General features: G+C 39.1%; 1 protein-coding gene across 1 annotated transcript in view; it reads right to left on the minus strand.

The window, feature by feature from the left end:
* Positions 1–5,817: 5,817 nt before the first annotated feature.
* Positions 5,818–22,424, minus strand: part of EFHB (EF-hand domain family member B) — a 96,990-nt gene continuing 80,383 nt past the window's right edge. The window contains exons 8-13 of the mRNA XM_082259785.1: positions 20,848–20,915; positions 17,657–17,811; positions 15,106–15,313; positions 11,850–12,002; positions 7,558–7,739; positions 5,818–6,107 (exon numbers count right to left, since the gene is read on the minus strand). Coding sequence (XP_082115911.1) covers positions 5,946–6,107; positions 7,558–7,739; positions 11,850–12,002; positions 15,106–15,313; positions 17,657–17,811; positions 20,848–20,915 — 928 coding nt within the window. The 3' untranslated portion in view covers positions 5,818–5,945. The remainder of the gene's footprint in view (positions 6,108–7,557; positions 7,740–11,849; positions 12,003–15,105; positions 15,314–17,656; positions 17,812–20,847; positions 20,916–22,424) is intronic.

Below are 22,424 nucleotides of genomic sequence, written 5' to 3' on the forward strand. Positions count from 1 at the left end.
TACCAGTTTCCATCCCCAGCCTCTGATACGATCTATACCAACTGGTCAGTATCTGCGCCTCCGACGCAATTGTTCTGACCTCATCTCATACAAAACAGCAGCAGATGGTCTGCGTAGTCGATTGCTGCTCAGAGGTTATTCCCATAAAACTTTGAAAAAAGCGTACAAAAAAGCTTTAATGTGTGACAGAAGTACTCTTCTGACCCCAAAAAAACGTCAAACTGATGACACTCTGAGAATAATTACAGGATATTCGCAGCAGCATCAGGATCTACGCAACATAGTTTCCAAATACTGGCACCTTCTGGCTTTGGATCCTCTGTTGGGCCCTCATGTACCCCAAACACCTCAGTTTACATACAGGAGGGCTCCCGCACTTAGGGATAAATTAGTTTCGAGCGAATTCAAGCAGCCACCTAAATCTGACCCGTGTAAATACAGGGGCACATACATGTGCGGATCTTGCAATTATTGCAAATTCATGCATGTGCAACGTGACATTATTTTACCCAACGGTATTAAATTTCAGGCAAAGCACTTTGCGAACTGCCGTACCATTGGGGTGGTTTACCTTCTGCTCTGTAACTGTAATTGCTTTTATGTGGGCAAGACCAAATTGGAGTTTTGGAGGCGCATATATAGGCATATCAGGAGCATGCAGACATGCGATCCTGAACTACCCCTGGGACGCCACGTTGCATCAGTACATGCGGGCATCTTTCCAAAGGTCAAGTTCTTGGTGTTGGACCGTATCCATCCCAGCTCCAGGGGCGGAGACTGGAACAAACGTCTCCTGCAGCTGGAGCTTCGATGGATATATTCACTTAGAGCTACTGAGCCCCCCGGGCTGAACGAGGCAGTCTCGTTTAAGCCTTTTTTGGAGGGTTTTCATTCGGGTGGGATGGAGAGATAGCTAATAATTTCATCTATTGTTGTGCTGTATCCCATCTCCCTCAATTGATTCTATCATATGCATCTTATATGTGTCTCATACTGTAATATAATAATATTGTATTATGTATCTTGTATATATTAATGCCCATGTATATATTTTGTTTTTCTAATTTTGCCCATTGTAATAAGAACAGGTCGACAGCTGTGCCCGCCATATGCCAAATGCCTATTCATTTGCCAATCTGACTTTTTCATTCTTAAATCTCAACCTATTCCAATTCCAAAGTGGTTTGATTTCTGGTTAAGTTGTTATTAAATACATCAGACTTTTATGCTATGATAAATAGTGACCCCCCCATTCTTTCCTATCCAGTACAGCCCGGCACGGAAAGCGGGACTTGTCAATCACTGGCATGCCCCCCCCATCCGGGTGGATATATACACACTCTGCTGACACTTCCTAGTGCCAGCCACACCCCCGGAATGTCAGCGACCGCACTTCCTGTGCGATGCGCTGACATCACTTCCGTGTCGGTGGGCAGTGACGTGCCGATCACGCCCACATCCGGCGCCATGACGCACATCTATGCGTCGGGCGCAGTGTCCGTGACCAGGCAGACACCGCCCAGGGAGCCCTCAGCTGGCGGCGGTGATCTGCAGTCATTTGCCTAATGGGGATCAGCTGCATGGACGCTATAATACCGGCTCCCAGCGTGGATCATTTGTGCGATCCATTGCTGGGAGAAGGCTGTCCATGCAGATTTCTGATCCCCTGTCATCTAAAAGGTACTCTCTACAAAGATCTCTTTAATTTTTTTTCTTTTTTTCTGCTTAATTCTTTTCTTCTTAATCTTTTCTATTCCTTTGTGGCACTGATTGAGCCTCTCATCCTCGTGCCTTTCTGCCAGAACAAATGGTGTCTCTTTAGACTCCTGCGATATGCCATTATACGTTTGCTCCTCCCTTTTTGGTTTGAGCTGTGTATCTCTTTTGCCCACAGCCATACAGCCACACTGGGTTTATATGTACTCAGTGTATATTTTTGGTTATATGGTGTGTTTTTCACTGACAACTCTTTTCCTTTTTTATTCATTTTTGTCGTTTTTCTTTATATACAATTTCAATTGTTAAAAGATAAATATGGCGATATTCACGAGACTCTTAAATGGAGATACATTATTGTTCTGGCAGTTCCTCTTTTCTTATCAGTGACATATCATTGTTATTAAGAAAAGAGACTAATATTTACAGTATTTTTTTAGCAATTACATCTTTTTTCTTTACATGGTCTTTTGCAGTATGGACAGGCTTATGTCTGACCCGTCCCGCTAAGCCAAGCTACTATTGGACTCCAGCTGCCCTGAATCAGGATATTTTTGAGGATCACAAACCCATCCCCCCTTTCTCCATCTTATGATGGTTGCATAACATCTTAAAGGAAAAGGAAAAAGGAGAAAAAATCTTTCAGGCATTTGGCAGTACTTGGATCACAGTTTTCCTCCTGTTTTTAATCTGCAAGCCTTAAACTTATGTGTAAACCAACCCTGTAAGTAAAAACCACCTGTCAAAATATGTTGTGCATATATATTGTATAAACAGATATGATATTGTTAGAACATTATACATTTTATCTTTTTGAATACTTACAGATAGGACATTAGCGTTATCCCTGACGAAGGGGTCTCAAGAACCCCGAAACGCGTCGGATCTTCTGGTCCTTTTGGTTGTGTTTCTCTGGTTACATTGCACATACACCTGAGCTTGCAATTGTTTTTATGTATATATTTGCATGTTTCAATGTTTTCTCTTTTTTTGTATATATTATTTTTTTTCATTAAAACATTTATTAATAATTCTTACTTGTTGCAAATTTTATCTATTGGTGCCTAAAAAGTCCCAATCCCAGGGGAACCCCCTTTCTTCTCCTATACTTATCGGGATGTGGCACACCCATTGAGGTTCTCAGCAGGAACACACTTTGTATTGTTTAAGATGGATTTTGTGTCAACTTGTACAGAGGATGTGTGGTACATGGCAGTAATAACAACAAAAAACAAGTGTACATATTTTTAGGAGCCCATTCAAATTTCAAACGTATGCCAGATCCTTAGATATAAACCCATGTGGGTAACATCATCTTACACCAACAATAATCTTTCTTTAGAGTCATTAATTAAATCTGTGTAACTGTCACTAAATAAAATTGAACCATTTGTGTACAACTCACGATTATTCCCCTTGATTTTTCAGAAGGCAAACCCATACCCATATGTACACTTAACCCTAAAGAGATACAAATGCTTCTAGGGTTTATAACATTTGTACAAAATCCTTGACCTTTTTATCATCTAAATAAAGGATGGCTGTTGTGGAAAATACTTTATTCCGATAGTATATGATTAATACCTGTAATGAAATTGTTCAGTGTAATAACTCCTATAATTCATGTATTAATTTTTTTTGATTTCACATAATTTGTTTATATTTTCCTCCACATTTAGTACACCTATGTCCAGACTATGGACGTTAATCTATTTACATATTGTTAATAAGCAGTAAAAGCCTCTCTAGCTGTTTGTACTGTGAAGAAATGAATTCCCAAAAAGTCTAAAAAACTACAACAAAAACCCTAATTTCTATCTTCAATTGGCTTCTAACGGCTTAGAAACACCTTCTATGTGTATAACTTTTCTTTGCTTGGACACAAAATAAATAGTCCTTTTCTCTCTTTTCAAGTGAAACTGTTGCTTCTTGCTCTCGTACTCCAATGCTCTGTGCACTGGGACTGCATCTGATCAATTTTGTTAGGATACTGAATTCCCTAAGCAGTTACGTAAAACTCTGGCCCCTACTGGACTAAGCAGTTTGGTAAAATGCCTAATGGACTGAGCAGTCATATTTAGATATACTGTATATTACTGTTACTTCATTTGAGCTTTAAATTGTATTTAAAAAAACATTGCTACAACTGCTTAAAGTGATTGTAAACGATCACCTTTTGAAACAACCTATTCAGTTAAAATTTAAACGAAAGGCAAACATTTGTGTATAGATATAAAAAAAACATTATAAATACCCTTTTCCCCTTTTTTTTATAGGTGATCACATTCCCTCTGTTCCCTCTGTTTTCAGCTGCATAAGAGCTGGGAGTTGATGCAAAGATGGATGGAGCCAAATACAGAGCAATCTTAGAAGAAAATCTGTTAGAGTCTATAAAAGACTTAAGACTTGCGCAGAAGTTCACCTTTCAGCAGGAGAATGACCCTAAAGGTACAGCTAGAGCTACAATGGAATGGTTTAGATCAAAGCATATTTATATGTTACAATGTCCCAGTCAAAGTCCAGACCTAAATCCAATTGGGAATCTGTGGCAAGAGTTGAAAATTGACACTCTCCATCCAATCTGACAGAGCTTGAGCTATTTTGCGAAGAAGAATGGGCAAAAATTTCACTCTCTAGATGTGCAATGCTGGTAGAGACATACACAGAAAGACTTGGAGCTGTAATTGCAGGGAAAGCTGGTTCTAAAAAGTATTGACTCAGGGGGGCTGAATACAAATTTCTAGATATTTATTTGTAAAAAAAATTCTAAAAACCATTTATGATTTTCTTTTCACTTCACAATTATGTGTCACTTTGTTTTGGTCTATTACATAAAATCCCAATAAAATATATTTACATTTTTGGTTGTAACATGTCAAAATGTGGAAACTTTCAAGGGGTATGAATACTTTTTAAAGACACTGTAACTATTTTATTTTAGATTTACTGTTTATTTCATTGTACTATAAGTACTTTTTACTCCTGAGGTAAAGCTTGACCAAACTAAACTCTGAGTTTTCCTATTACACTCACTTTCAGAAACCCCAGTTCCTCTAGTAGTCAGCAGGAAACGGGTAAATATGTGCCTCCACTGATAGAAAAAGGTGGGAAATGTTACCTGCTGACTGCAGTTTTGGCAAACTGATTATCGCAAACTTGATTTCTGCTGTTTATTGTACAAATATTAATATTACAGAAAAAAACTCTCCACGCAACCCCTGGGGCTCCCAATAAAAAAATATGTGTGTAGTTTTTAAAGGAGATGCTCTCACCAAAATGTGTGGTCACAACATATCAATCAAAGTCAGGCCCAGACTGGGATAAACAATAGGCCCTGGAAATTTAAACCGAGCAGCTCATTATTTTTTTTTTTTACCAATTTAGAATTAAGAGAGAATTTAGACAGCCATGCATTTCTGTGTTACTCCCTAGAGACCCACATGGCTTGCGACAGCCATAGACCCACAGTTGAGAGCCATGTGCATAATATATGCAATATAATCGCATATTTTATGTCGCAGTTCTCACCCTCTGGAGCTCTTTGTCACATTAGCCAGCTGTTGTTAGGACATGCGGCCCGGAGGGCCCTATGGCCAGTTGAGGTCTGATCAAAATGGTGCAGTGCTCCCCCAATAACCTAGTATCAAATAAAACCAAAACTTTGAAAAAAAAAAAAAAACAAATTCAGATCTTCAAAATTACCATGCAGATATAAATGAATAATAATACTATGTAATGTGCAATCAATGTAATAAAATTCAGTTACAAAAACCCTATATAACAGTCCAATAAACACTCTCAGAACACTACATGTGATAGAGTTCACCCACAAACATCCCATACAGCAATTTAATAAATACGTGAAAAAAACACAGGTATAACTCATCTGTAATAAATCCTCTTTTAGAATAAAAATAATCTCCACAATGCTCAGAAAGACAATGTCCACTGATCCCGCATCCACCAACACGGTGCCCTAATGGATGTACTCTCATCATCCCAGATGGACCTCACCAGAAAAAATATGTCAGCTTAATATTAACAGGCTCAGCAAATATTTTCCTATGTTATATATTTATTTGAAGTATTGTTAAATTACAGTTTATTACAATGATTATAAAACTTATAAAGTCTCACTGAAAATATTCATATTTTCACATAAAGCATACGAAAAAATAAAGGTAGCCTGTTTATTTTAGCATATTACCATCTGGATGATAGATTGAAATTTAGGAAAGTAAAATGGGGTTTGTGTGCATATCATCTAGAACACTCCGTATTGTCTCAATGGACACTTCTCCTTTTGGATGTATCTTTGTAGCCACATCCCATAGTGTTTCAAAGTGTTTATCTGGAATATGAACACCTATGTTGCGTAGTATCTGTGCAATCTGGAAAAAAAAAAGAATAATTCAGATAGCTACAATTTCCATTTATTCTTGGCCTATACCTAGGCTGAACTCAGGCGCTAACCTTTTCAAAGTAAAATAACATCATAACCTTAATAATCTAGATAGAGAGATATCCTAACCAAAACAATATACTGTATAGTAGTGTGTAGTGAAACATATGCCTATTGCTAGTGTTCGGACTTGCCGCATTTTCTCCAGTAACAAGGATAAAAGAATACAGAATTTCACACTGCAAAGTGTATGTTAACTTAGCTTAGTGAATAAGATGTAGCTGTATTCACTACAATTATCCAATAATGTGCAAGCCAAAATCATTTTTTATTTTTTTTTATTTTTATTTCCCTTGCACCAGATTGGGTATTTAAAGCGAATAGTATAATCTAATATTACTCTCTAAACTGTACATTCTCTTATTTAGTAATTCAGCTTCAATGCATAGATATGGAGCATGGGCAGAAAGAAGAAGTGCATTACCTCAGCTCCTCAAAAAGGAAACAAAAGGAATCCTGCCACATGCTTTTTTCCAATATGTTGGAAAAAACTGTGTAAAATGATAGGAACTTCATACATTCAGAAGCATTTTTGGCCTCTAGTTTTTTTCTCTTTCTTATGAATCATCGGAATTGTTCATACAGGTAGTTGCAATGAAGCAAATGTTCCCTTTGTGGCCCCACCATCTAACTTTCAGTTCTTTCATATCAAGAGTAACAATGGTATTCAAAATTTAGTTCATGCTGCTTCTAATTTCATATTGTGCCATTGTATCTGGGTATATAACCAAGCAATCAAACCCATATCTTCCAAGCACCTGTCCCTGCTAACAATATTTTGATTGGAATACTTGGCTAGGTTTGGTTGACCACTATATCTCTATATCTAAATACGTTTTTCTTCCTTGGTTTGTACTTGTTTTTCCAAACAAGTTTATTTTTAATGTAAGAAAAGGATACAAGGTTTACAAACATTGCGTGTACAACAACATGAAGGTACAACATATGAGTAACATTCGAATAACAAAACAAATTGAGACATTTTGTCACATGTAGTCTAGAAAGACAATTGCCTGCGGGTGTAATGGTTATATTAGGAAAGACCAGTAGTAGGCACATAAGGATCCCGCTAAAACATAACCAATCATTCGTCTGGTAAGTCCCAGTACAGGTATGCATTTTGAAGAGGGGTGCGCTATTCAATTCGTTGTTAAACAAAATGGATATGTGGGTATTTGTGTCCAGCACAAGTACTCAGTGAATTTTGACCTTGTAATAGGGGATGTAAGTTTAGGTATGGGATACATATAAAGAAGGGTTGAAGGTAGGTTATGCTGGGGGGGGGGGGGGATGTGGGGATAGTTATGTTACAAAAAATATCAGGTATGACAATTTCAAAGTGAGAAGGTATTCGTAAATATTTGTGCTTTGTACTTTACCTCTTCCTTGGGACGGGATTTAAAAATATCACGTTCATAGACCATGTTCTGTGTAAAGATAGATGGACAAAGCAGTCCAAAGGCATTAGATTCATCTCCATAGTTGTTTCTGTCACTAATCCTGCGTAACCGAGGAGGAGCAATATCTGTCCGAATGGTAGGAATACCATAGGTCCTATAATCTAAATTAAAATGTAAGATTCAAAAGAGTCAAAAATTGGATGTACTGAGCAATCTTATGACAAATGTTTTATAAATAAGGTGATCAGACAAGAGTAGCTAGACTGGGCAATGATTACCTGAAGGTCTATATGTAATTTTAGCAAGACCTTGTATGCAGAGTATTAAACAACTGAAATCCTACTATCAGGTATGGCATACTCTTACATGAACAGAGAAAATAGACAAATAAAACATAAGGGACAGGGCCACTGAAATATAAGTCATTATAAACAGAAGGGAGCATAGATTCAGACACATTCGCCATTCATAATTTTAAAGGTACAAAATTGGAATACATTGCTGCTTACCATACCTTATATCCATATTAAACGTCAAAATACACTTTTTTTACATTCACTAGTTCTTAGATGTGGTGGCTTTTTAGGTTTTTTTCCTTAAAGCCTCATGCACATTGGATGTTTTATCTCTCCTAGACGCCTTTTCTCCTGGCAGCAGCATTTTGGCAGAAAAGATGCTTGATGCTTGTAAATAGGTGTAATAATAATGTATTCTTGCCATTAAAATGAATCAATTCTCAAGTGCCAAACATGCCTATTGTTAATATGTGTTTAGCTGCATTAGACGCGTTTACAGGTGACAAGCATTTTTTTTCTGCCAAAGTGCCACTGCTTCTGGACACCCTGGCCATGGGGTTTTTTTCTGCCTCTAAATGCCCCTGCCTTCTCTAAATGCCTATGTGTGCATGAACACAGGCTAACATGCAGAGGCATTTAAGGCAGAAATAAAAAAACACCAGATGCCCCCAACAGCCGTTATAAAAATGTCCAGTGTGCATGAGGCCTTCGTTTAACCTGGTGATCCAGCCAGTACACCAGCTATTTTTCAACTTGCTTTACCAGACTATAACAACATGAAGCTGAACTCCAGTTGACAATGCTTCTGTACAAAGGTTCTTGCTTTACTACTTCATCCAGAATGAGGACACCCTAAGACAAGAAGTCGTTTATTTACTAAAGGACGAGAGGGCAAAATCAGGCTCATTTCTGCATAGAAATGAATTACCTTCTAACCTCAGCCTGTTCCATTAAGCTTTGGCAATACAACCTGGAAGCTGATTGGTTTCTATGCTGAAGTAAGCCTGATTTTGCACTCTGCAGCTTTAGTAAATAAACCCTGAAGTGTGTTACTGGCTGAACCACCAGCTGGAATAAAGGAAGCAAGCCCAAAATAGAAAACAAATGCAGCATATAGTGGTTGGTAAGCTGTAATATAATATATTATATTGGTGTTTTTGGGTTTAATGCCACTTTAACCACTTAAGCCCCGGAAGATTTTACCCCCTTCCTGACCAAAGGGTATTTTGTGATTCGGCGTCCTTTTTTTCCCCACAAACAGAGCTTTCTTTTGGTGGTATTTGATCACCTGTGCGATTTTTTGATCATGCGCTATAAACAAAAAATGAGCGTACATTTTGCAAAAATAGCAATATTTTCACTTTTTTTTATATGAAATTCCCCCCAAAAAAAATGTAAAAATCAAAATTTTTTAACATTTTCGGCCAATTTGTTTTATGCTACCTATGTTTGGTAAAAAAAAATCGCAAAAAGCGTATTTTGATTGGTTTGCGTAAAAGTTATCGCGTTTACTAACAAAGGGAAAGATTTTTGTCATTTTTGTTGTTTTTTTTTTTAACGCGTAATGGCGGCGATCTGCGATTTCTTTTGCGGTACTGCGACATTGCGGCGGACAGATCAGACCCTTGACTGACATTTTTGACACTTTTGGGGTTACCAGTGACATTACTGCAGTAATCAGTGCTATACATATGCACTGTTACTGTAAAAATACACTGGTAGTGAAGGGGTTAACTTTATTTGAGAGGGAGGGGCTGTGTGTGTCCCTAGGGGCGTGCTTTCTACTGTGATTGGCTGTGGCTTGAGCTGTAAGGACACTGATCAACGGATCTACATAGTAGATCCGTGTGATCAGTGTTTTTACACCGAGGAGAATGACAGGTGGCTTGTTTACTCAAGCCACCTGACTTTCTCCCTCTCCCCCGCCGATCGCAGAGTGGCCGGCGGACATCGGGTCCGCCGGTCACACGCGCTCGCTCCCTAGACCCTCACAAGCAAGCGACGTAGCCCTACGTCACTTTGCCTGTGAGGGGCTGACCGCCGACGTAGATAGTCGTGCGGCGGTCGGCAAGTGGTTAAAGCTGATCTTCAGGTCTTCTGTGACTTTAAATAGTTTGTTTAGACCAAACTGGTCCAAAAATACCTTTTCCTTCACTATGTGTTGTACTGTCTCTTAGCACTGTATGTACTGCATGTAGCTACAGCTACATACAGTACACAGTGCTTGGTTCTTGCTGTGAAACAGAGACTTCCCGTCTTACACCCGGAACAAAATAGAATCAGTCTGAGCAGCGCTCAGCCAATTACAGGCAGCTTTCTATTCTGTGATCCGATTGGCTGAGGTGGAGAAGTGGACTAATGACATCACGCTATACAGCTCAGCCAATCACGAAATACAAAGCTGCCTATGAATAGCTGAGCACTGCTCAAACCAACTCTGCATTGTTCCGGGTTTGAGACGGGAAGTTTGGATCAGCTTGATCCAAAAAAACTATTTAAAGTCACAGAAAACTGCAAAAAAAAAAAAATGCAGAGGTGATCAAATACCACCAAAAGAAAGCTCTAGTTGTAGGGAAAAAAGAATATCAATTTATTTTTTTGGGTACAGCACCACACGTCCGCGCAATTGTCAGTTTAAGCAATGCAAAAAATGGCCTGGTCATAAAGGGGGTAAAACATGACGGTCCTTAAACACTTGGCGACAGCCGCAAGTACATATACTGAGGCGGTCAGCCCCGTGCAGGCAAAGTGACTTACCGGTACGTCACTCTCCTGTGAGCCAATAGGGGGCAAGCGCGCGCCGCCAGAGGCGCGCTCCCGCCCCCGCTCGTTCACGGACACCTCCGCACGAGTGACCGGCGGACTCGATGTCCGCCGGTCACTCGCGATCGTCAGTTACAGAGGGAGAAAGGCAGACGGCTAATGTAAACAAAGCCGCCTTTTCAACACACCCCTAGGGGCACACTTAACCCCTCCTTCTCCAATAAAGTTAACTCCTTCCCTGCCAGTGTCATTTTTACAGTAACAGTGCATATGTATAGCACTGATTTCCGTAATAATGTCACTGGTACCCCCAAAAGTGTCAAAAATGTCAGTCAAGGGTTCGATCTGTCCCCGCAATGTCGCAGTCCCGCAAAAAAAAATCACAGATCGCCACCATTACTTGTTAAAAAAAAAACAACAAAAATTCCAAAAATCTTTCCCGTAGTTAGTAAACGCAATAACTTTTGCGCAGACCAATTAAAATATGCATATTGCGATTGTTTTTACCAAACATATGTAGCAGAAAACAAATTGGCTAAAAATGTTAAAAAATTTTGATTTTTACATTTTTGGGGGGGAATTTCATATAAAAAATGTGAAAAATTTTTCAAAATTTACGCCCTTTTTTTTGTTTATAGCGCATGATCAAAAAATCGTACAGGTTTATCAAATACCACCTAAAGAAAGCTCTGTTTGTGGGAAAAAAGTATGTCAAATTAGTTTAGGTACAGCGTCGCACGTCCGCGCAATTGTCCGTTAAAGTCACGCAGTGTCGAATCGCAAAATAGGACCTGGTCAGGAAGGGGGTAAAATCTTACGGGGCTTAAGTGGTTAAGTGGTTAAAGATCGATATCGAATTGATACATTCACCAGAATTTGTATTATTCGTATAAACACTTTAGGGTTGTAAAAATAAGTTTGTTATGTGATTAGGGCACCAACTTTCTTCATTTATTGGTAATGTAAGTCTCTTGTGTTCGGACTAATTTTGGGTGCAACTTTTCAATAGTTTCTAGTCACAATTTGCTTTGTTTAATTACTTTAAATTCATTCACTTTTATTGAGAGGTGGTGGGAAAAGGGCGATTTTTTTTTACATTTTATTGTAGGAAGATTCCCGACTTCTTTTGGTAAATCAGTCTCTTTATATACATTTTTTTAATCTAACTGTAGAAAATAAAAACACAGTATCAGTACATGATATTCCACTTACAAATAGAACTTGGAAGAGCCAGAGATGCACCAATTCTAGAAGAAGATGTTTTATAAATGTCTGGAGTCTGGTTTCCTTTTGTTAGCATTTTCGTTGTCTTTTCAGATCCCCCTTCTTCTTTCAAAACAATTTCTTCAGGTTTCAACAGGCATTCTGAAGGGAAAGCAGATTTTTCCAAAAATGAATGTGCTTAACTCATATAACACATTCATATAATATATATGTAGCCAAATGCCAAGTAATGTTGTTTTAAGAAAACAGCCAAACCTAAATGACCTATGTGTTAACAAGTGGCCATTTCACTGTGATTCTGTGTGATTCCAATGTGACTGGTGTCTACAAAATCTAGTGCAGCTCTGCATAGAAACCAATTAGCTTTCAGGTTTTATTGCCAAAGCTTAATTAATCAAGCTGAACTTAGAGCTTTTTGGCTACCATGCACATCTGCACCCGATTCTGAGTGCTTGGGTTTTAGTAAATCTCCCCCAATGTGACTCATGCACTGGATCACACCAAAACTAGTGCATGCACTACTTTTCAAAAATGTACAGCGATCCAGTGCTGGAAAAGGCATTGCATTTGCAATCTGTGTTTGGGGTGTTTTTAGGAATACATTGACAACCACAACAGATCACACAGCCAGTGCATTTTAACTGTCCTAAGAGGAACGCGGGCTGAATGTCGGTTTCCTGCACTGTGTTCTGGTGTAAACAAACTCTTATATACCATAGTGCTGCTTGTCAGAATTTCCAAACAGTGCCTGCTGATAACATTCTAACAGACTCCTAAGGCTGGCCATACATGGCTCCATTTTTTTTGTTTAGTCAGTGGGCTGAATGAAAAGACCTGAACCAATTCCCACACATCTGAGGTGGATGGGGGAATCCTCCCCCTCTATCAGAATACACAGATCATTGCTGCAGTCATTGGCTGTATGTGCTGATCAAGCCGCTAAAATTTGGCAGGGTGGCTGAACAGATGTCAGTCGATAGATTGACTTTTGTTCAAATGCAGTGGCCACACATGGATCGAAATGCGGCTGGTTCAGAATGTATGGACCATGTATGGCCACCTTTACACAAATGTTGAGTGAAAAAACAACTTTTGTCGAATAGAGCAGTGCTGGCAGGGCCATACACTGCTCTATATTTTGGCCGAGCCAGCAGAAACTGTCCGAAATTCAAGCAGCGTATGGACAGAATATAGGAAAAATGAGAGAGTTTCTAGGAAATTTTAAACTTATTCTCTGTGTTCTGTACACACCTGGCCTTAAAATAATAAGGATGTTAGAGGTGACAGAATTAGTTGTCAGACTATGAAGAACAAACAAAGAGCACCCAGACATAAATGTTCAGATCCTTTCACACAAGTGTTCAGTCTGTCCGTTAACAGATGAAAAATGGACAGCAATGCATTGGTCACCAATGACAGCAGAATGTAAAAGAAAGAGCTAAAAACATTTTTAAAATAAGCGTGAGGTTCCACCTCAATTTCTTTGAATTTGGTATGAATTGGGGGGAACCTCACACCACCCCCAAGTAAATGAGTATTGGGTAAACATAAAAAACAAAGAGGTAGGGTCATCCAGTAACGCTATCGGATGACCCATTTATTACGTCATATACAAGCAATAATGCCATCAGGGGTGGAGTCACCTGGTGACCCCACCCTCTTTGTTTAATTTAGCAGCAGGGCAGAATGACAGCTGTGCTTCTCCCAGAATTCCCTGCTGACAGCAGGGATGAGTCATGGTTGTTAGTACACCAGCAGGTGCTGGCTCCTTAACAACCAATGACTCATCCCTGCTGCTGACAGAAGTGATAAGTCACTGGTTGTTAGGACACTGGTACGTGCCGCCTCCAAACAACCAATGTAAAAACAGATGAAAAAACAAACCATTTGTCCGCTTGCATCTATTTAGGTCTGTTTCCTGAACGGAGACAGATGTATACGAATGATCATCCATTTACATCCATTTCCCCATTTTTCATCTGTCAATGGATGGATGAAAAATGGACAGACAGAACACCCGTATGAAAGGCCCCTTAAAAACAAAAAATGTGGTATGTTGAGATGGTACCTTTCAGGCTAAGAAAATTGAAGTACAGAAAATACCTCTTGCCATTTCCCAAAAATACAGGAAAATAAAGAAAATGAATGAAAAAAGAAAACAAATGCAGCCAACACATCTAGGGGTGGGTGTTAAGTATGTTTTATTGCTCCTAATAAAAGTTTGTGAACACTGTCTGGAACTACATACCAATTGATAAACCTAAATGCAGCAAAACACAAAGAAATCTCTGCATGATACAACCATATGAAACAAACACAACAAAATAATTAAAACAGAGACAAAGTCAAAAGAGAAGTATGTCCAAAGTTTCTTTGGACACACTTCTCTTCTGGGTCACAGGAGTGCATTTATTTGTGCTAAAGCCTGCTGTCAGCTGACAGAGCCAGTTCAGGCTCTGCAAGGATCCCAACAACAATGTCGGGATCAACCCAGATGCCTGACCAGCAGCTTTATCTGCCTCCAAGCACTCCACTGAGAGCCTGAGTCAGCCACCTCCACTCCCCAGCCAGGCACACCAGTGAGCACTTGAAGACCTTGAGCTTCCCAGGCTAAGGCTGCATTCACACTTGAGCGTAGCATTTTCGCGTGTTTTTTTACCACGATTTTACAGCGATTTTTACAGTGATTTTTACCGCGTTTTTCAGGCGTTTTTGGAGGCAGGCATTGACATCTAACAAAAACGCTGGTAATCAGCCCAAAAAGAAGCTCCTGTACTTTTTTTAGCGTTGGGCGTTTTGCTTCAGGCGTTAAAACGCTCAGATGTGAACAGGGGCCATTCAAATGAATGGGGTTTTACTTGTTGGGCGTTTTGGAATGTTTTTTTTTTTTTAGCGTTTTTGGAGCTTAAAAACCCGGCAGGGGACACCTTTAGCATCAGACTGATGCTGCAGCCATATAGATGTGTATGTGTGTTTGTTTGTTTTTTATTAGTCCTGCACTTCCTCTTTAGAATAGATGGAAGCACATAATGCAAGCATATCATTAAAAAAAAAAAAAAATGCCAGCTACTGAGATAAAAAGTATAGCAAGAAGAGAAAATCTAAGGAACAAATTATTGTGTCTTATGGCAGTGGGAGGCCAGCATCTGTGATTTTAACACATATAAATTCTTTTGATCAATGATCACAACTGATCAATGATAATTATAGTTTTAAATAAGCATTATCAGTCAACTCTTCTTACCTTCTGTTAGTTTTTTTTCTTCCATTTTCCCGATGGACATTTTATCTTTCCAGGTTAAAAAATTGGCAAACTCTACAAAGTTGATCAAACCATCTTTGTCTTCATCACAATATTCAACAAGTAAGTCCAGGACATTAGAGTCTAGATTTATGCCAAATGTCACACAAGCATCTTTTAACTCTTCCTTATCAATTTTTCCGTCACCATTCTAAGAGAGAAATCATGGTTTTGTTTTTAACAGAAAATATTTATTGGATTACCCACCCCCCCCCCCCCCCCCCCAGCTCCTCAATCAGCCAATTCACTACATTTTACATATGAATGTAGAATAAAAATACAATATCAGCTGTATACATTGCAGCACCCCTTTTCAGCTAGTAACTATATCAGGATAGAGGGATAAAGCAGATTCCCCTTTGATGACAAACCTCAAGAACTGGCTTGAAGAAGTGTTCCCCCATATATACAGAAGATACCAGCTCTCTCATCTGAGAAGTCAGTATGTGTATGTGATCAGAGAAAAGATGCTGAACATTGTAGCTCTGCAGTAAGATCAACATGAATTAAAGTGATTGCAAAGTCTAGTTTTTTTTCAATAAAAATAATAAACATGTTATACTTACCTCCTACGTGCAGTGGATTTGCACAGAGTAGCCTGGATGCTCCTCTTCTCATGCCCCTCCTCTGTGCTCCTGGCCCCTCCCTCCTGTCGAGTGCCCCCACAGCAAGCAGCTTGCTATGGGGGTACCCGAGCCGAGTCACAGCTCCCTGTGTCCATTCAGACACGAAGCTGCGGCCTGGCCCCGCCCCTCTCTTTCCTGATTGGCTGACTGAATTTGACTGACAGCAGCGGCTGTCTCTGTGTCTCAGCCAATCAGAAGGAAGAGTCTCAGATGCCCGAGACATTTGTTGACTTCGCTGGAGAAAGATGGGGGCTCAGGTAAGTATTAGGGGGGTGAGGGGGCTGCTGCACACAGAAGGCTTTTGATCCTAATGCATAGAATGCATTAAGATAAAAAAAAAAACCTTCTGACTTTACAACTCCTTTAACAGGGACGAAAGTGAAGCTGTCATTGTGAAAATATGTCGTTTGGCACTATATAAAAAGTCTCCATTTTACTTGTAGTTAAGTGGCATCAGTTATCTATTTTCCATATTTCTATAGTGCCAACATAATACACATTACTTTACAGAACTTATCCACACCAGCTCTTGTTCACAAAGGAGGTCACTATGTAATGTTCGTACCATACCAAAGTTGATTTTGTGAGGAAATCATCTAACCAACCAGCATGCTTTTGGCAGGAAACTAGGGCATCCTTAAAGGCTAAGTTCACCATTAAAAAAATAATAAATGCTCATGGTTTTGCAGGAAAATAAATTAACATTTAGGGCCAATTCACACTAGGAATCACACAGGAGCATGCTGCACATGCGATTTAAACCCATTCATCGCGAATGGACCAAATCGCACTGGACTGCACCGAAAGTAATGCATGCACTCCTTTGAAAAAGGAACTGCAACCAGATCGCATGATACATTTGTACCATGTAATCCGGTGCAGGAGAGTTTAATTAGGCTGCTGCCCCACTTTCTCTTGCGTTAATCCCTCTTGTTAATGTATTTGCAACACTTTTGGCTTTGACAGCGACTTCTGCAACAAATTCACATAGTTCTAAAATGCAACACTTTTACACTGAGGTGCAATGAATGCGTCGAAATCAAAATAAAATACTGACAGTTTGTACCTTACCAAAGTGGAGATAATAAAGACCAACTCTCTTTTTCCATACAACGAGAGAAACTGGCGTAGACAGGTTTTGTGAAAGTGTTTCAGGTGCATTCTAAAAGTGGGCCAAATTCAAGTACACGTTCTAGACAGATATATGAATGAATACTGTGCTATTCACCATAGCATAATGGCATCATGCCAAGTAGAATGGGCAAAAACTGCAGAACCCAAATGTGCATTTCTGGTAGACCCTTAGCCTCAAAAGTCTTGGAGTCTATGAAATACTTGAAGCTGCATAGTTATGCAATTAACATATCAGCTTTTTAAATTAGCTTTGGCAATGACAAATATTATGTGCCTAAATAAAATGTTAAAAATCCCAATTAAACACAATTTAATTTAAGGATTTAACACTAAAATATTTGAGGTGCATACTGTACTTCTAAAAAGCATTGCAAACTGATAATATGGAATTATATCTAAATGGAGTTCTCCTTTGACTCTATAAATTAAAAAAAATAGGCAGAAGAGAACGTGTATAATGACCTTTCCCTTATCCTCCTTTGAGTTACAGCAAACACCTTCCTTTTTTATTCTCTGGAAATTTAGCAGAATCTTCCCTTATTCTCATTAGCGGTTTATTATTATTAAATATTATTTTATGCTTTCTACTGAAAGTTTAATCATACTGTTCATTGCTTTTGCAATTAATGATCTTAATAATGTATAATTAAAATTGACAGTGAAAAAGCTGTGATATTATCTTAAGAATACAAGCAATGAATGATGGATGCATTACAGTTAAGGCAGCAGCCAACCTTGTCATAATGCCTAAAAGCTTCCAGTAATGAGCCAAAGTGATGATAGTTTGCTCTCTTCAAATGTTGCTGAACAGTTGCCAGGATGGCTCTCTGCCTGTCCTTGCCACGCAAGAAGTCTTTGGGTGCCCTATTGTGAAGAATATCCCCCACTCCTGGTGGTGAAAAAAAAAAAAGGGTTTTATTTGTAATTATTAAGCACATTTATGTTTTATTGCAGTAACTTTTAAAGTCTATAAATATTCTGCACACATTTGGCAATATCAAATGATACAGGTTTATTTACATGGTTGCCGCTCTACTGAACTAAGTGGCATTTAAAGGAAGCTATAATGGTTTTAGTTCAAATGTGTTTTAACCACTTCTGGACCAGAAGGATTTGCCCCCTTAATGACCAGGCCATATTTTGCGATTCGGCACTGTATTATTTTAACAGACAATTGCATGGTTGTGTGAGGCTGTACCTAACTAAAATTAATGCCCTTTTTTTCCACTAAGGGCCCTTTCACACGGGCGCTCCGTATGTCCGCAAATCATCCTATTTTTTTGCGGATGATTTGCGGACATAATGTAAGTCAATGGCATTGCGGATGTCAGCGGAATACCATCCGCTGACATCCGATTTTCTTCCTTTCAGTTCTGTTCCTTTGGAACGGAACAGAACCCTATTTTTCCTCCGTTCAAAAAATGAAAAGGAAGGAAAATGGGCAATGCCCATAGACTTACATTATGTCCGCATATCATCCGCAAACGGATGGGATGATATGCGGACTTACGGAGCGGATGACACAACTGTCATCCGCTCCGTGAAAAAAAAAAAAAAAAAGTCCCGCAGCGGACAAAAACAGCGGAGTGGCCGTGTGAAAGAGGCCTTATAGAGCTTTCTTTTGGTGGTATTTGATCACCTGTGCAATTTTTATTTTTTGCGCTATAAACAAAAAAGAGCGACAATTCTGAAAAAAAAAAACAATATTTTTCACATTCTGCTATATAACATTCCCCAAAAAAAATTTAAAAATCTAAAGTTTTTAACATTTTAGGCCAATTTGTTTTCTGCTACATATTTTTGGTAAAAAAATCGCAATAAACGTATTTTGATTGGTTTGCGCAAAAGTTATTGCGTCTACTAACTACGGCAAAGATTCATGTCATTTTTATTGTATTATTTTTTACTAGTAATGGCAGCGATCTGCGATTTTTTTCAGGCTTGCGATGTTGCGGCGGACAGATCGGACCCCTGACTGACATTTTTGACACTTTTGGGGGTACCGGTGACATTACTACAGTAATCAGTGCTAAAAATATGCACTGTTACTGTAATAATGACACTGGCAGGAAAGGGGTTAACAGTGTGGGTGATCAAGGGGTTAAAAGTGTACCTAGGGGTGCGTTTCTAACTGTGGGGGGGCGTAGCTTGTGAAATGATCATAGAGACCTGTGATCCTATATGGAAGGATCACAGGGGCTCTATGATCATTCCAGGGAGAAGAACGGTCAGCTGTGTATACAACAGCTGACCGTTCTTCTCTCTCAGCGGGGAACGATCGCGGGTGTCAGGCGGCAATCTGTGCCATCTTCCCTGTGCATCGGCTTCCCCGCTGACGAGCAGGGGCGGAAGCGTGCCGCCGGCGGCGCGCGCTCGCCCCCTAGCTCCCTGCACGTGACCAACGTATACCTACGACAGTTTGCGCAGGAGCGGCTGCCTGCAGCAGTATAACTGCGGCAGGCGGTCAGAAAGTGGTTAAATGTATACAGTGTGATAACCACTTGCCGACCACCCTATAGCAGTTTTAGTTATATACACGTAATCCTGCACTTCTGGGTAGAAGGCACGAATGCGCACCGCTGGCAGCTCACTCCCATTGTGAATATGCACAGCAGGAGCCAATCAGCAGGTACCGCAGACACCATGTCTGTCGGCACCCTCCAATCGTTTGGTACACAGGAATGGCAGTCTGCCTATGTAAACAAGGCAGATTACCATTATGTCAGTAGGGAAGGCATGGATCCTGTGTTCCTGCAATGCGGGGTCCTTGATCCATGCCTTCCCCTGGTAAAAGCACCTCCCACCCTGACATTAGCCCCTTCCCAGCCAGTGTCACTAGTACAGTGACAGTGCAAACTTTTACCAAAAGTGTCAATTAGTGTCAGAAAGTCTCCCGTAATATTGCAGTCCCGCTTTAAGTCAGAAAAGATCACCACCATTACTAGTTAAAAAAATAAATATATAAAAAAATTCCAGAAATATACAGTATTTCATAGTTTGTAGATGCTATAACTTTTAAAACAATCAATATACACTTATTGGGATTTTTTTTTTTTTACCAAAAACATGTAGCCAAATACATATTGGCCTGAGTTAATGAAGAAATTCGATTTTTTACACTTTTATTTTGGATATGTTTTATTGCAGAAAGTATAAATATTGTTTTTTTTTTTTTTTTTATTGTCTGTTTTTTTTTGTTTATAGCGCAAAAAGTAAAGGCATAGGTGACCAAATATTACTAAAAGAAAGCTCTAAAGGACATCAATTTTATTTGGGTAATTGGTCATGAAGGGGGGTAAATCTTCCAGAGCTGAAGTGGTTAAACTATTACATAATTCATTTTTTTACTAGTTATGTAAATTCTGTATTTTACAAAGAAATAGATTACAAACAAAGTGCGCCTATTATACAAGTGTCACAAAGTTTTATAGGTTTTCTGAAGAGAAACTGCAACAAAAGCTGTTTGACTTCTAACTGTCTCTCTCTACCTGAATCTTCATGCAACTATATAAATACAGTGAAGCTGATAACACATGTATTGAAATTCCTGCTGAACCGGCCGAATTTCAACCTGATAGACATTAGATTATTCTATCAAATGCCCCTGCTGGAAAACCAGCATTTGAACAGCCGCTGCAGCTGTGGGCTGTAAATGTAAATATGAAAAATGTGTATCTCATTTTTAGGCTGATGTGACAATAAACCTTTAAGCTTAATATGTGTATCTGTTTTTGTGGCTATTTAGGTTTGTTTGAACAACTATGATATATAATTAGATAACTAGTAATAAGCATCTCATTTTTATATTCTGTCTAAAGTTCCAGGACTTTGGATTTGGATCACTCTATTTAACTGATTGCTCTGGAAAAACATAATTTAAAAATATATAATTCAGAAATATATCCAAAAAATACAAACATATTACCATATTTTTCAGGGCGAAGAAGAATACCAAAAGTGTGATCAGCAGGAACATTCAAAGTATCTGCAATACTATGGAAAATACAGGAAACCATTAAAATAAAGTAAAAATACCAGCCCTAAAAAATATTACAATATACAGTATTTGTAATGGGGAGTCTCTAACAGGGACATGCAGTCAGACGAGGCAGGTGAGGCAGACCTTCACCTGCCATAATCCATGAAAAAAAAAAATGATTGAGCTTCGAGGGTCGTACCTCACATCCTGGGGTCACAGAGACCCCAAATGTGGGGGGTAGGTAGCCAAAATCACCCCACCACTGGTCATTTTTGGGGCTCCTAGCACCTATGGTTCCAGAGATACAGGGCTCCTTGTGCAGCCTGTAAGAAGCTACAGGCTGGCACACGCTGTTTGCCGCAGAATAAGAGGATGAGTTCTCAGTGCCTCTGACTTCTTGTCAGAGGCACTGAGCTCAATGGACAGCTTGGAGCCTTGGACCAATAGTAAAGCACCGTTGGCCCAAGCTGTCCAATAAAAATGCTGCAGTGGAGGCTCTCCTCTCACTGCAGTGTCATAGAAAGGGGAGTGTGTCTAAAAGACAAATGCTCCCTTCCAGCCCAGCCCTTTATATAAGGTTTACCAATAATCCCATGTTTTTTTCACACAGTTAAGAGGGAGAATCTGCTGCTGCTGCTGCTGCTGCTGCTGAAAAGGTACTTTTTTAATCAAGCAAAATAATATAGTATTATGCTATATATTATAACAAAAAAATATTATTTATTTATTTACTGTGAAATTATTGGTTTGAAGATATAACTATAAACTTCAGTAATTTGTCCATTAAGCCACCTGCTTGAGTACCGTTTTTGAAAATATAGTAAATGACCTTTAAAAAAAAATATAATGAATATTTGTCTATTATTTACTTATGGTAATTAACCACTTGCCACCCAGGCCAATTCTGACACTTCTCTCCTACATTTTGCTAGACAATTACTCAGAACCCCCGAACATTATATATATATATTTTTAGTTGGACTGGTTTACTGTTTTACCAATTGTTTTAAATTTAATTGCATTTCACCTTTTAGTACATAACCCTGAACCCGTTATTGTTTACCTTTTTATTGTTTACTGAAAAACATCTTAAAGAGACAGTACTTGTAAAAAATGTTTGTTAAATGAGTATAACTAGTATAACTAGTAGAACTGCAATCGCCTACATAATGAGAATCGAATACATAACTTGTGAATATGTAACCTGTGTGTATCTGGCTCTGATACTAGCCAGTGTCTCACCAGCCACTGACCTTTACCACACTTCCCTGGTCTGTAACACTGAAAGGTCAGCCAAAAGCGTAGTCTAGGTAAGCCAGGTCACACACGTGTAGATCAGAGTTGAAAGAGTACCGAATCAGCAGCAAGGAAGAGAAAAGTCAGAACAAGCCGGGCCATACACAGGATACAGGATACACATGGTGGTGTGTGGACACAGGTGTTTTAACCACTTCAACACTGGGCTAATTCTGACACTTCTCACATTTATGTAATGATCTACATTTTTTGCTAGAAATGCACTT

Source organism: Pelophylax lessonae (assembly GCF_965119305.1).
Source record: "Pelophylax lessonae genome assembly, chromosome: 5".
Classification (NCBI taxonomy): domain Eukaryota; kingdom Metazoa; phylum Chordata; class Amphibia; order Anura; family Ranidae; genus Pelophylax; species Pelophylax lessonae.